The 12064-nt window shown below is 40.3% G+C and overlaps 1 protein-coding gene across 1 annotated transcript in view; it reads left to right on the top strand.

Moving 5' to 3' along the window:
- The window catches only part of Tudor-SN (Staphylococcal nuclease domain-containing protein 1), a 128671-nt gene extending 118494 nt beyond the window's left edge, over window positions 1-10177 (top strand). The window contains exons 16-17 of the mRNA XM_083126543.1: window positions 3195-3398; window positions 9513-10177. Coding sequence (XP_082982669.1) covers window positions 3195-3398; window positions 9513-9629 — 321 coding nt within the window. The 3' untranslated portion in view covers window positions 9630-10177. The remainder of the gene's footprint in view (window positions 1-3194; window positions 3399-9512) is intronic.
- The last annotated feature ends 1887 nt before the right edge of the window (window positions 10178-12064 follow it).

Here is a 12064-nt window from a genome sequence, read left to right as displayed (position 1 = left end):
AAGATCTACTTTGAGGTTCTTTTTCTGGACACTATTATCGCTTTAATCTGTAGTTTTAAAGTAAAATTAGTCACAATATTAAATGCAATTACACTCTGGTATACGCGAAGCAGAACTATATTTTCGGATGCTGGCCGACTACAATATCATAGAAGGCCCACTCTGGTTGGTTGATTTGGTGTTTTAAGTCAACTTTATGCATAGTAAGGCTAATCGGGACTGGACCTACAGTTTAAAGTGGGATCCGAACCGAGTGCATAAAATAATGTGAACAGCATGGTGTAGGGGGATCGTTTGCTTATTGAATGGAAGGTCATGGGTTCAAACCTACTTCTTTGCAAAATCATTTTTGGGAAGTATACGGCTTTGGACGAGAGTGCTTATCTACGTTTCTTGGATATTTCCGTTGATATTTATGCGATTTACGTCTAGCATTTCCGGATGCAGAAAGTTGACATGTAAGTTCTTAATATGTGTTAACTTATAACAGCTGAACGAAAGGAAAAGTATTTCATAAAATCCTGCCAATCACTGAAAGATTAAAAAAAATAGTAGAAGCCTTACTTGAGGCATGCACAGTGGCGACGATTATGGAGTGTGGAGGGGCAGATGACCCCGCACTCATTATCTACCAAGGGAAAGAAACTGTCCTTGCCCTCCCCCCTCCACCCACCTTGCCCCATAAGCTTTGAAACCCAATCGCCACCACTCAGTATGCATCGCATAAATATTTACAGTAATATCATATAATATTAATAATATAATAATAATAATAATAATCCTTAGCGCGACAGCCCATGAAGGGCCTTGGCTTACCTACCGACTGCCGGTCTCCCTCCCACACTTTCCTTCGTCACCTCTAAGCGTGGAGATCTTCAACCACTAGTGGAATAGTCGGGGGGTCAGCCCGACATATCCCCAGCCGTTATAGTAGGTCGACTCGACCGGATTACGCTCACTTACTCGGAGCTTCCCAATTTCCTCACAATGGTGGGTATACGTAGGCCGAATAAATTCCTACCAGAACCGGATTCGAACCTACGCCGTCCCGCAGCGAACGATCTCAAGACGAGTGAAAGCCTTAACCCGCTCGGCTACGAAGGAGGACTATCATATAATATTATGTTACGTTATTAGAACACTTCGTACTCGGTAAATAAAAAGGAAAAAATAATAAGGAAGGGTGGGATTTGAACCTACGATGTTTCGATCTTGACGAAAACAGTAAAAAACTAAAGTGCTGTCATCTAACCAACTACTCCAGGAGATTGCTAACAGAAAGCTCAGTAAAACACGTTAATCTCAGTTGAAGCAACTTTGTGCCGGAGTTTCGAACCATTTTTCGCCAAGAACCAAGGAAAAGACACACTTTGCAGAATCCTTTGGTGTTGTGCAAGGTATCTTTACTAAACATTTCGCATAGAATCATCATAAATTTGCCTTCTTGCATTCAAATGTGACCGCAATTCTTTCCAGGTGGATGAGACCCTGTTCAGTGTTTCAAAATGCACATACATTTCCCTATTTTCAAATTCAGAATGAAGAATCTTGAAATATTTTCAACATTCGTATTTCAACTTAACAATTTTTGTCTACTCATATATTTTATTACTGCTTTAGGGTATCTTTACTTTAAGGAATGTGAAAGATTGAAAAAAAATCACGAGCGTTTTCATTCAGAAAGAAGAAATGTTGCAAAGTTGGCTACTCTTAGTTGGCTCTGAAGCGCTATGCTGCCAAATTTACGAATTCCGGACTTTGAAATTTTTCAGGGTGGTCAAATAAGATGTTAAGAAGTGTACTTTTACAATGCCATTTATATTGTTAGTTTGACTTTCTAATCACCCTGTACAAGGGAAACTGACCATGACCAACTTTGATGCAAATAACTTTTAGGTTCTGAATTTCCACTTGCAGTTTTGTATTAATCTCCAAAAAAAAAAATCCATGTACATCAAATGTCACAATAAATATCACACATGTTATTTTTGCGAGACCCTGTAGACTAAAAGTGTGAGGTGACCCCTTTTTTTTACCTGTTTTTTTTATTCAGACTGGGAATTGTTTAAGAATACCAATTTTTTCTACAGAAAAAAAAGTTTTTGTTGGCTAGTGTTATTTCAGTATAGCTGTAACTTTCTATTATTAGATTGTTGCTGCAAAGAATAAAGATAGTGACAATAGGGATAAAGTTCATACATGCAAGCATCCATGCCTTATCTAGGATACAAACCCAGGATATTGAGTTTTGAACCACTTGAAGTACATTCACCCTCTAAACCATGGAGGTTAGGTTCATTTCATTGCTATGTACTGTGACAAGTGTTTTCGTAAAAATGAAAGCACATGAGAAGTTGAAATGAGCAGCTGACCCAAATTAATAAAATCTAAATATGGAGCAATATGGAATTTTTGTTGATACAGATATAAAATTTACCAATTCAAACATTTTGCTCATCCAATAAAAAAAAAAATCAAATTTTCATTGAAGAGAATTTGAATAGTTGATTAACATTCTTAATGTATTAAAACTGGTGAGTTTTGCCTTTGGGAAAGAAACTGTGTATTACAAAACAAAGGCAAATCAGCTGATAGCGATAGAGTACAGATTAATCTGACCCATTCCTAGCAAAATCCTATTCCAAATAAATTAGTCAAGTAACATGATTTATAATTAAATCAGATAAAAACCATATCTGTATTGATTCAGCCTAATTTCTTAATGAAAATTCATGTAAAAGGTACAGTATTCCCATGTTTTGCACAGTGGTGTAAACGGCACCTTTCTCTAAACAGTACTTGATTGGGTGAGACCCAGAGCTGCTTTGCACCAACACGTGAAAAATTTCTGCCAGAAAATTGAACCTGGCATACAGGATCTTGCTACACTGAAAGAACTACCATGGTTCAATAAATACATTACAATTTTACATGTGTTATAGTCTGGATACACAGATATGCTAACTTATACTGATTACGAAGAGATTATTTCTGAATATCAATCAGGTCAGTTCTGGTTATACTTACTCATCTTCAGGGCTACAAAGTTAACTTCAGTCGCTGAAGATAAGTGACATTAGCTTTTGACAGCATATCTGGAACTGACCCAGCTGATTTTTCGAGAATATCTTCATAGTTCGTTGCCAGGAAAACTTCAAGAATTAGGTTGACACCAACTGATTTGTTTTTAACAGGCTGATTACAAGGAAGATGCTATAAAAGGCTTCATGGCCGATATTGCTGACAGGACGTTGCTGATGAACATTGAATACCGGGTAGGAAGCGTGCCTTATGCCACACTGACTGACCCTGAGAGCAAAGAGGATGTTGCACAGAACCTCATAAAGGATGGCCTCCTGCGTGTTGAGCATCGCCGTGAAAGACGACTTCAAAAACTGGTAAGTTGAGCACAAGTTAAATTGCAGACATTATTTATTTCATGGTGTGACAATTCAAAGGTTTCTATTGCATGATTTCATAGTGATACTTGAGAAAAGTTCATGCAGTGTCGTGAAGGAAGCATGGACAATTCATAGATAACTGTGGTTCCTATCAGCCCGTGAATTCATTGTATTTATTAATTTCTTCATGCTATTTTAATATGACATAATTTGGCTAAGACACAATTGGAGTACAATTTGTTTTACATTTTTCAGGAGACAGAGGCCAAACTTCTGTCTGTAATGTACAAATGATTTTTTTTTAACACTTCCATTGCCATGTGCATGCGACACCCATATCAGTGTATCTTTATGTGCATTTGAAGTGGCCTGAAGGAAAACCAACCCACCACTGGCCTGTGATTACACTTTATCTCTTTGGCATTGTGAATGCTTGATAAAGTGAGTGATTTCACAATGCAAAACAAACGTTAGTTGGCAACAAATGATTTTTTTTTTTTAGCAATAACAGGTAACCACCACCAGCCCAATGATGCTCACACCTAAAATATTTGTAATTATGGCCGTGTCGGGACTTGACAGTGATTTCATCCAGGTGGACCACTTTCCAGTGTTTCCAACTTCACATTTGTAACGGTATATTTTGTGCTTTTAAGCTGATTCTCAGCAACATACACAATATACACAACCATACATTTTTGAATCCTTGTCCCGAGGTTCAAAACTTGCAGTACCTGAAGTTCTGTGGATGCTAGTTTAGGCAATAGACACGTACCTCTTCAAATTACAACTTAACGCCCATTTCCTTTTAGATATATATAGGTTTATTTATAATATATTTACAGAAGTTAATTCTTGGCCGTCATTCGCAAAATTACGTTTCGGTGTACCCTGTCCCCCCTTCCCGAAGAGAGTGTGTAGACTCGCGTAGCCACTGGCTCCACGAGTAAAAAAAAAAATATAACCCTCAGTACCAAAAAAGGTGGCTGAAGGTATGTGTGTTGTGTACCCGGTTTCCCCCATGAAATAAACTATTGGAATAATGTGAAAAGAGCAAGTGTGTGTATTAAAAGAAAGAAAGTTAACATCCCCGCCGTCGGTTCACATAATAAGGAAAGAAAGCTCGCCCAGCCGCTCCCCTCAGAGAAAAAGATACCTCTTACATTGCTGTACTCCGCCAAACATCTGAGCCCGACTGCTCCTCTGCCCTTCCTATTTATAGGCCCCGCTAATGACCTAAACCGTTACTGGAAACTTACCGCTCCCCCAACGGCCAAGAACCCAAAAGTACAGGAATACATAGCCATACACAATTTATAACATAAAAAGGATCCAGTAATGATCGCATCATTACATAGTCCCCCCTTCCTGAAGAGAGGAAAATCAAAGTTCTGTAACCTAGAAAAAATAATAATAATATACACAAAACACTTGTCCGCAGTTTCTGTTCACTACAAACACACTTTCATTAGATAACACGACACTGACAGTCAATGTTCACTCTAATTTTGTCCACAAGTGTACTTCGAGATCCGTGATCTTCCCTCAGCACTGGAGCTGGTTAACACACGTCGATTCTTACCCGCTCAGGATCTCTTCCATCCTTCCTCCTGGACCAATGAGAGACAGTCTCCTGGAAATCCATCCAAGTCATCAAGGCTGCTGGTTCGAGTCCCGGCAACGCCACTGGTCTGCGCTCCTGCCGAGATCGGAAGACACCGCTTCTAACGGTTTCCACATGAATGGATCGAAGTGGCTCTACATCCGAAGATGTCACTGCTATGCTCGGCGCTAGAACTGCGTTCACTCGCCACCGAACTGCGACTTCTCGACGAAATTACACGGTAAAAGAATACGCACTAACTTTGCGTTACTTTCGCGATGAAATTGACTGCGGAACGACACTTTTGTATGAGTACTGTATGAGGTATGAGGTAGAGAAAATAAGTGAAAGATAGAATAAAGAAAAGATAGATAAGTCCCTATGTACAATATTTACAAAAAATCCCCCTTTGAAATTAGACTATAATCTGTTTCTCAGCTTGTAACGCATCCGGGATATATCTTCGTCTTGCTCCTCCTGCCGAAGTTACGTGCGTTCTCTTTGCTGAATTGGGTTCGGCTACTTTCCTTGCAAAGTCAGGTGGCGAAGAATAAGGCTTCAACTGGTCACTGTTGGCTCTCAATATTCTTCCGTCCCCGCTGTGTTTCATTTTGAAAGTATTTGCCGAAGTTTGCTCCACAATTGCGTGTGATCCAGAGGACTTCCCCGAGAATTTACTGCTTACTCTGCGGGCTTTACCAGTGATAGGATGTTCCTTAAGCCAAGCTTTATCCCCCACTTCAAACGTGCATTTGCGGCGTTTCTTATCACAAGCTTTGTTCTTGGCGTCTTCCATCCTGAATTTCGTTTCCTCCTTACTTGACATGAAATCTTGCTTCTTATTCCTGTCATCTTTTAATACGCAGCATGGCTGGCACGACTTACAATACTGGATAACGTCTTTAGTTAGGCCTATCCAAGTGTATTGTTCCCTAACCTTCGCTAACGTTTTCAATCTCCCAGGATGACAAGCGAATGCATTATCATGCAACGACACGAGAATTTGCGAACGTAGTGAAGTAGGTGCCCATATTTTCCCTTTTCCCTTCTCTTTGTACTTTTCCGTAGGCAAATTTCTCCTAAGAATTCCCTCGTTGTCGAAATACGAAGATTTGGCCTGGGTCTTCACCTTTTCCTTGTACTTCTTCGTTCCTTCCACCTCCTCATTCCTTGTAACCCTCGCTACGTCAGCAAGAAACTTGTCTTTCATTTGCCCGGAAATGAGGGAGGCTGTGTCCAGAAACCTACGTGGCTCCTCAGAATTGTATTCTTCATTTCCCTCAGTGGCAGAGAATGGCAACAATGAAGAATTTTCCATATCTTTAGTTCCAGAGAGACGAACCATGGTCAGTTTTGTGCTCCGAAGCAAATTTTCCCTCTGTTGCTTCCTCATTTGCTTCGCACTTTCCTCAGTACACAAAGCACTGAAATCTGCAACTGATTTCTGCACAGTGTCAGTCGAACATTCCACACGGTCAATCATGTCCTCAGTTTCGGGGTGTGGTTTGCAATTTCCCATCGTCGCGGTTGCTTCAGCTACAGTTTCATTTCTTTCCATCATCGCAGTCATCGTCGCGGTTAGCCCAGCTCCAGCTTCCACAGTCGACGTCCTCCCCTGCTGCGAGAACGGAAGCCTCTTTCCCACTTCCCTCTTCTCCGCAGAAAATAAATGAATGACATTACTGTCCTCAAAACTGTAGCCTCCCTGCTTCAAATGTAGCGATATGCCGGCCTTCCTTATGAACCCACGACCTGCGATAAATCCCGTGAAACAATTGCGCAGAACGACGAATTTATGCTTAAATTTCATCCCATTCAAATGTACAGTAAGATACATTTCCCCACATGATTGTACAGAGCCTACTGCCAAAGAAATATTAATACGTTTATTGTTAATCTTATTTCCTTGTTTTTCCAGTTCTCTTGCGATCTCAACAGACACGGTGCTCACAGACGCACCAGAATCCAAATATAGCGTGAAGTCTTTTCCCTGAACCTTACAGGTGACTAACGGTTTTTTGTCGCCAGAAGTGAAATTTCTGCAGTTACGTATTTCCCTATTCCTCCCCCTGTTTTGCTTTCCTTTTACGTGTGCAAGAACCGGAGTTATCTGTTCTGGTCTAACGGTATCTTTAGAGACGGCACAGGTGGCGCCCTTCTGCGGACCATCATACCCCCTTCTCCTCGCCGGTTCTTCTGCTCTCGACGGGGTTCCAATATTCCCGGAAAGGCTCAAGCGGTTGAAAAAACCCGGATTTATGGCACTCATTGATACTTCTGTTCCCACGCGGCCGAAAGTGTTCATTGTCCCCGCGGCTGCTAATTGCCTTGTGCCACTCGCTGAAGTCGGCATGGCAGACAGATGCGGCGAAGTGTTGTCCCTCAGTTCTGGACAATAGTACAGGGCTTCTGAATACAATCTCTTTTGAATGTCCATAGCGCGAATCTCCAGATCTTTCAAGGTTGCAAAGGTTCTATCGTACAGGTGCGTTCTGAATTTAGGGTGGGAAAACTTCAAAACGTGCTGGATGACCTCGTCTTCTGTTCCCCGTTTCTCCCTCATTGCAAAAAGCTTCCTGGTGTGTCGAATAAATGCAAGAAGAGACTGGTCTGGTGACTGGTAATTGTTCTGAATGATCCTTGCTATTTCCGAGTCGTAATCGACACTAAAGAATTCTTCCAAGAACGCCTTCTCAAATTCCCTAAAAGTGCCGAATGGTCTCGAAAATCTGAACCAATCTGCAGCGATTTCCTTCAACGAAAGCGGCAAGATTCTATCTAAGAGAAAAGTATCCCCAATTTCCATGATTTCCTGATAACTGCGTAATTCATACAAATAATCGTGTGGACTTACATCGCCGACGTTTCCCTTAAAGATCGGAATGTTAATTTTGCTTTTTTCCAAGATTTTGCTCATTTTTTCCTCGCAGGTCCTTATCGAAGTTCCTTGTGTAACATTTAGAGAAAGTCTCTGAAGTTCCCCCACAATATCTTCCTCACGCCTTCCTTCCAAGTTCGTATTACCTAGCAACTTGCTAATGAGCTCCCTGTCTATTTGAATTGCCATTTTGTCTTCTATTATTTTCTTTCCACTTCACAATAACTAATGCCTTCAGTACTTTTCACAAAAAAATATCCCGACTCTGAGCCCCCAGTATGTAACGGTATATTTTGTGCTTTTAAGCTGATTCTCAGCAACATACACAACCATACATTTTTGAATCCTTGTCCCGAGGTTCAAAACTTGCAGTACCTGAAGTTCTGTGGATGCTAGTTTAGGCAATAGACACGTACCTCTTCAAATTACAACTTAACGCCCATTTCCTTTTAGATATATATAGGTTTATTCATAATATATTTACAGAAGTTAATTCTTGGCCGTCATTCGCAAAATTACGTTTCGGTGTACCCTGTCCCCCCTTCCCGAAGAGAGTGTGTAGACTCGCGTAGCCACTGGCTCCACGAGTAAAAAAAAATATATAACCCTCAGTACCAAAAAAGGTGGCTGAAGGTATGTGTGTTGTGTACCCGGTTTCCCCCATGAAATAAACTATTGGAATAATGTGAAAAGAGCAAGTGTGTGTATTAAAAGAAAGAAAGTTAACATCCCCGCCGTCGGTTCACATAATAAGGAAAGAAAGCTTGCCCAGCCGCTCCTCTCAGAGAAAAAGATACCTCTCACATTGCTGTACTCCGCCAAACATCTGAGCCCGACTGCTCCTCTGCCCTTCCTATTTATAGGCCCCGCTAATGACCTAAACCGTTACTGGAAACTTACCGCTCCCCCAACGGCCAAGAACCCAAAAGTACAGGAATACATAGCCATACACAATTTATAACATAAAAAGGATCCAGTAATGATCGCATCATTACACATTATAAGCAAGAATGTACATCTTTTGGGACTGCTTTTCATCTGAATGTCTGTATTACATCTACAAGCCACATCTTTCAGTTGTCTTCTTATTCCACTGTCATATGCATGGGTAAAAAGGTAAAAAAAAGGTAAAGTGCTCCCCTGTGCATAGCACCACGCCATGAAGGCGTATAGGGGGTGTGGTGGTAAAGCCCCACACTTTCTTGATCCCGGTCTGAGTGGGGGTGATGTGATCAGCACCACGCCCCTGACCGCCTTTACCCCCCAGGGTTTCCCCCAGGTACCCATGTTATTCGACGCTGGGTGGGTGCCGGGGCCGCTTCCATCGTTAGAAAAGTTCCCGGATTTGAACCGGCCGGGGATCGAACCCGGGACCTTGAGCATGATAGTCAGACGCGTTACCGACTGAGCCACCGCGGCATATGCATGGGTATCCAGTTTGATTCATACTGCATATGCATGGGTATCCAGTATGAATCAAATACACCGAAAATTCATTAAATTTGTAATGCAGAAAATAAAACTATTTCAAACATTGAAATCTGAAAGGAAAATCTGAAGCAACATTTTAGTAATTGTTCACAACAGAATAAATTTGAAGTTATAAAATGAAAACCTTTTGTTGCTATAGGTCCAGGAATACAGGGCTGCCCAGGATACTGCCAAGAAGAACCATGTTGGTATCTGGGAGTATGGAGACGTCACTGAGGATGATGCGAAGGAATTTGGCCTTGGACTTGGCCGTTAAAAAGAGTCTGTTGCTTCCATTGGTGCCAGCTGCAGGTTTAACTCCTTTGAATGATTTTTATTTGTTACGGGAAGAATGATCATGTGTGTGAAGTGTTGGTGTGAGTGTTCAAACCATTCATCCAACGCTACTGTCCTCAAATCTCCATCCTATCCCTTCTCCCCCCCCTTTTTTTTTGCCTTTGCTTCTTTTTGAAGCAGATATGAAGTTGTGAATGGTCTTTTTTTGAAGTAATAGGATCTCCTGTACATATCATACAATCATGTAATTTCATCACACATTCATCAAGTTTGGCTGAAAGTTGTAGTATTATTGTAAATTGAGCATAATATTGTATGTTATGTCAACTGAGTCTTGCTCTAAAGACTGGTCTTTTTTAAATCATCTTCATAAGGTGATAACAGGAGATGGCTTGTCACTTTTTGGGGCATAATATTGTACGCTGTCATGAGAACGTTTTTATAAATGAAAACAATGGAATCTTGTCTGCAGACAAGGACATGGTGGATGCGGGCTGTGTTAACTATTGAATAAATTGTTGAAAGAATTTTACATTTCTTTTCATATGTCTGAAATAGTAACCAAATTTGAGTATGTTTTAACAAGGATTTAAAATGGAAGATTGCATAACTTGAAGATTTTTTAAATTTTATTTTCAACTCCTGTAGGAATCAAGCATTAACCAATGCCGTAGTACATGATGTGAAATTATAATTTCTAATAGAAACACTTGAAATTTTACATTATACCATATTTTTATTAGTAGGAAAAGTAATGCTATTTTTTTGTATTATTGCATTTCCTTACATACAGAAGGCGACGAAGTTTATATTGTACCATATTTTTCAGATGAGCAAAAATGTATTTCCCAGAGAGGTAAGTTTAAAAAAAAAAAGTGGTTAATTTATAATTTTTAAAAATTGAGCTGCCTGTGCTGTTGCCATGGTAAATACTAGACTTCGTACTAGTATTTTTTAAAGTTAAAATTTGCTCTAAAATTGGCCTTAATGTTAGAAACCCTGGTTCAATGACTATAAACTCACTAAATCTACTTGCTAGTTTATCATCATTTAATTAGTTGATTATTGTAGTTTGTAAATCAGCTGGAAGGAGGGAAAATGTGAAAAGATTCCTTAGGGCTCAATTCGAGGCTCATCCATGGATTGAAGTTAAATAAAGCCTAAAACTGAGATTAAATGCAATAATCCATATCCAACTAGAAAATGAATTCTTGGAAGATGTATGAAGCGTATGTGCATGAAATGGAGCCTTTGTACAATTTCACCCCATATGGAATAGTAAGATTGATTACAGACAAACAATTTAGGAATCAAATCAGTATTGTTATATTGAGTCCCGCACCATGCCATGCAGTCTGAGGTCATTGTTGCTTTGCCTCAGGCTATGGGACATGTACTGGTTCAACTCTCCTGGTGAAGCTTAACAACTTTTCTCCTGAGATTTTGGCCAGTGTATGGGACCATGTAACCCAAACATAGAAGTCTTTCAACAAGACCACATGGAGCTAACCACAAGTCACCCCCTAACTGGTTAGTTGCCCGCCCACCTCTACTGAAGCATGTGGGAGCGAGGCCCCGGCCATCATGGGCCGTTGCATCATAGGTTATTTATAATATTGTTAGATGGAGCAGAATCCTGGAAAGTTACTAACATACATCCCGGGGAGTAGGTAGGATTGGGCAGAATGAAGCAGTGCTATGGCAGTCACAGTCTGCATCCATGCAATCAGTTTCCCTCAATAGATAGATGTATTAGAAGTACACAAATGAAGAACTTTGGAAGAGATAAAAAAGAAGTGGAGATGCCTCACGGATGTGCCAACAGGAGCTAAAAGAATTCAGTATTGTTAACTTTTGGAATTTGGTAAATCTTAATTACAGAGAAACTTAGTACTCACAGTATCTGTATAGATTGTTATATTAATTTAGGTGGCCAATGCTATCATCCTCGTTGGAACTCGTTATATTGTATGATGCAACAACAATAATATCCAATGAGGATGGTGGCAGTCACCTCAAAATTAGAACAATCTAAAAATGGCTTCACAGAAACCGCGTGTACTGAGTCTCATTTCCCCAAATATGAATGTGAAAACAGGTTTGCTTGGGAGTTTTTTCACACCATTTTACATCTTGTACAAAGCACCGAGGTTTGGTGTAATAGGCAGGGACATTGTTGGAAAAATTCCCCTTGAAATCAAACCTGGGTCTTCATTATGATCATCAGGTTGCATACTACCTGGTTCACCATGGCTCCTGTAAAAACAAGGTGCCAGGCATATTATTGGTTGTGCTAATGGTAGTGACCATTATGTTAGGTTTAGTGCATGGCACTCTTTCACTATGCTTGAAAAGTAGAAATTTGCCATTTTTGTGTGTATTCAACATTTCGTCAAGTTACAATAAAACACAAAG

This window comes from Lepisma saccharinum, chromosome 8 (genome assembly GCF_977018435.1).
Source record: "Lepisma saccharinum chromosome 8, izLepSacc3.1, whole genome shotgun sequence".
NCBI classification, from domain to species: Eukaryota; Metazoa; Arthropoda; class Insecta; order Zygentoma; family Lepismatidae; genus Lepisma; species Lepisma saccharinum.
Note: the sequence above shows the minus strand (reverse complement) of the source record. Positions and strands in the feature narration are given on the sequence as shown.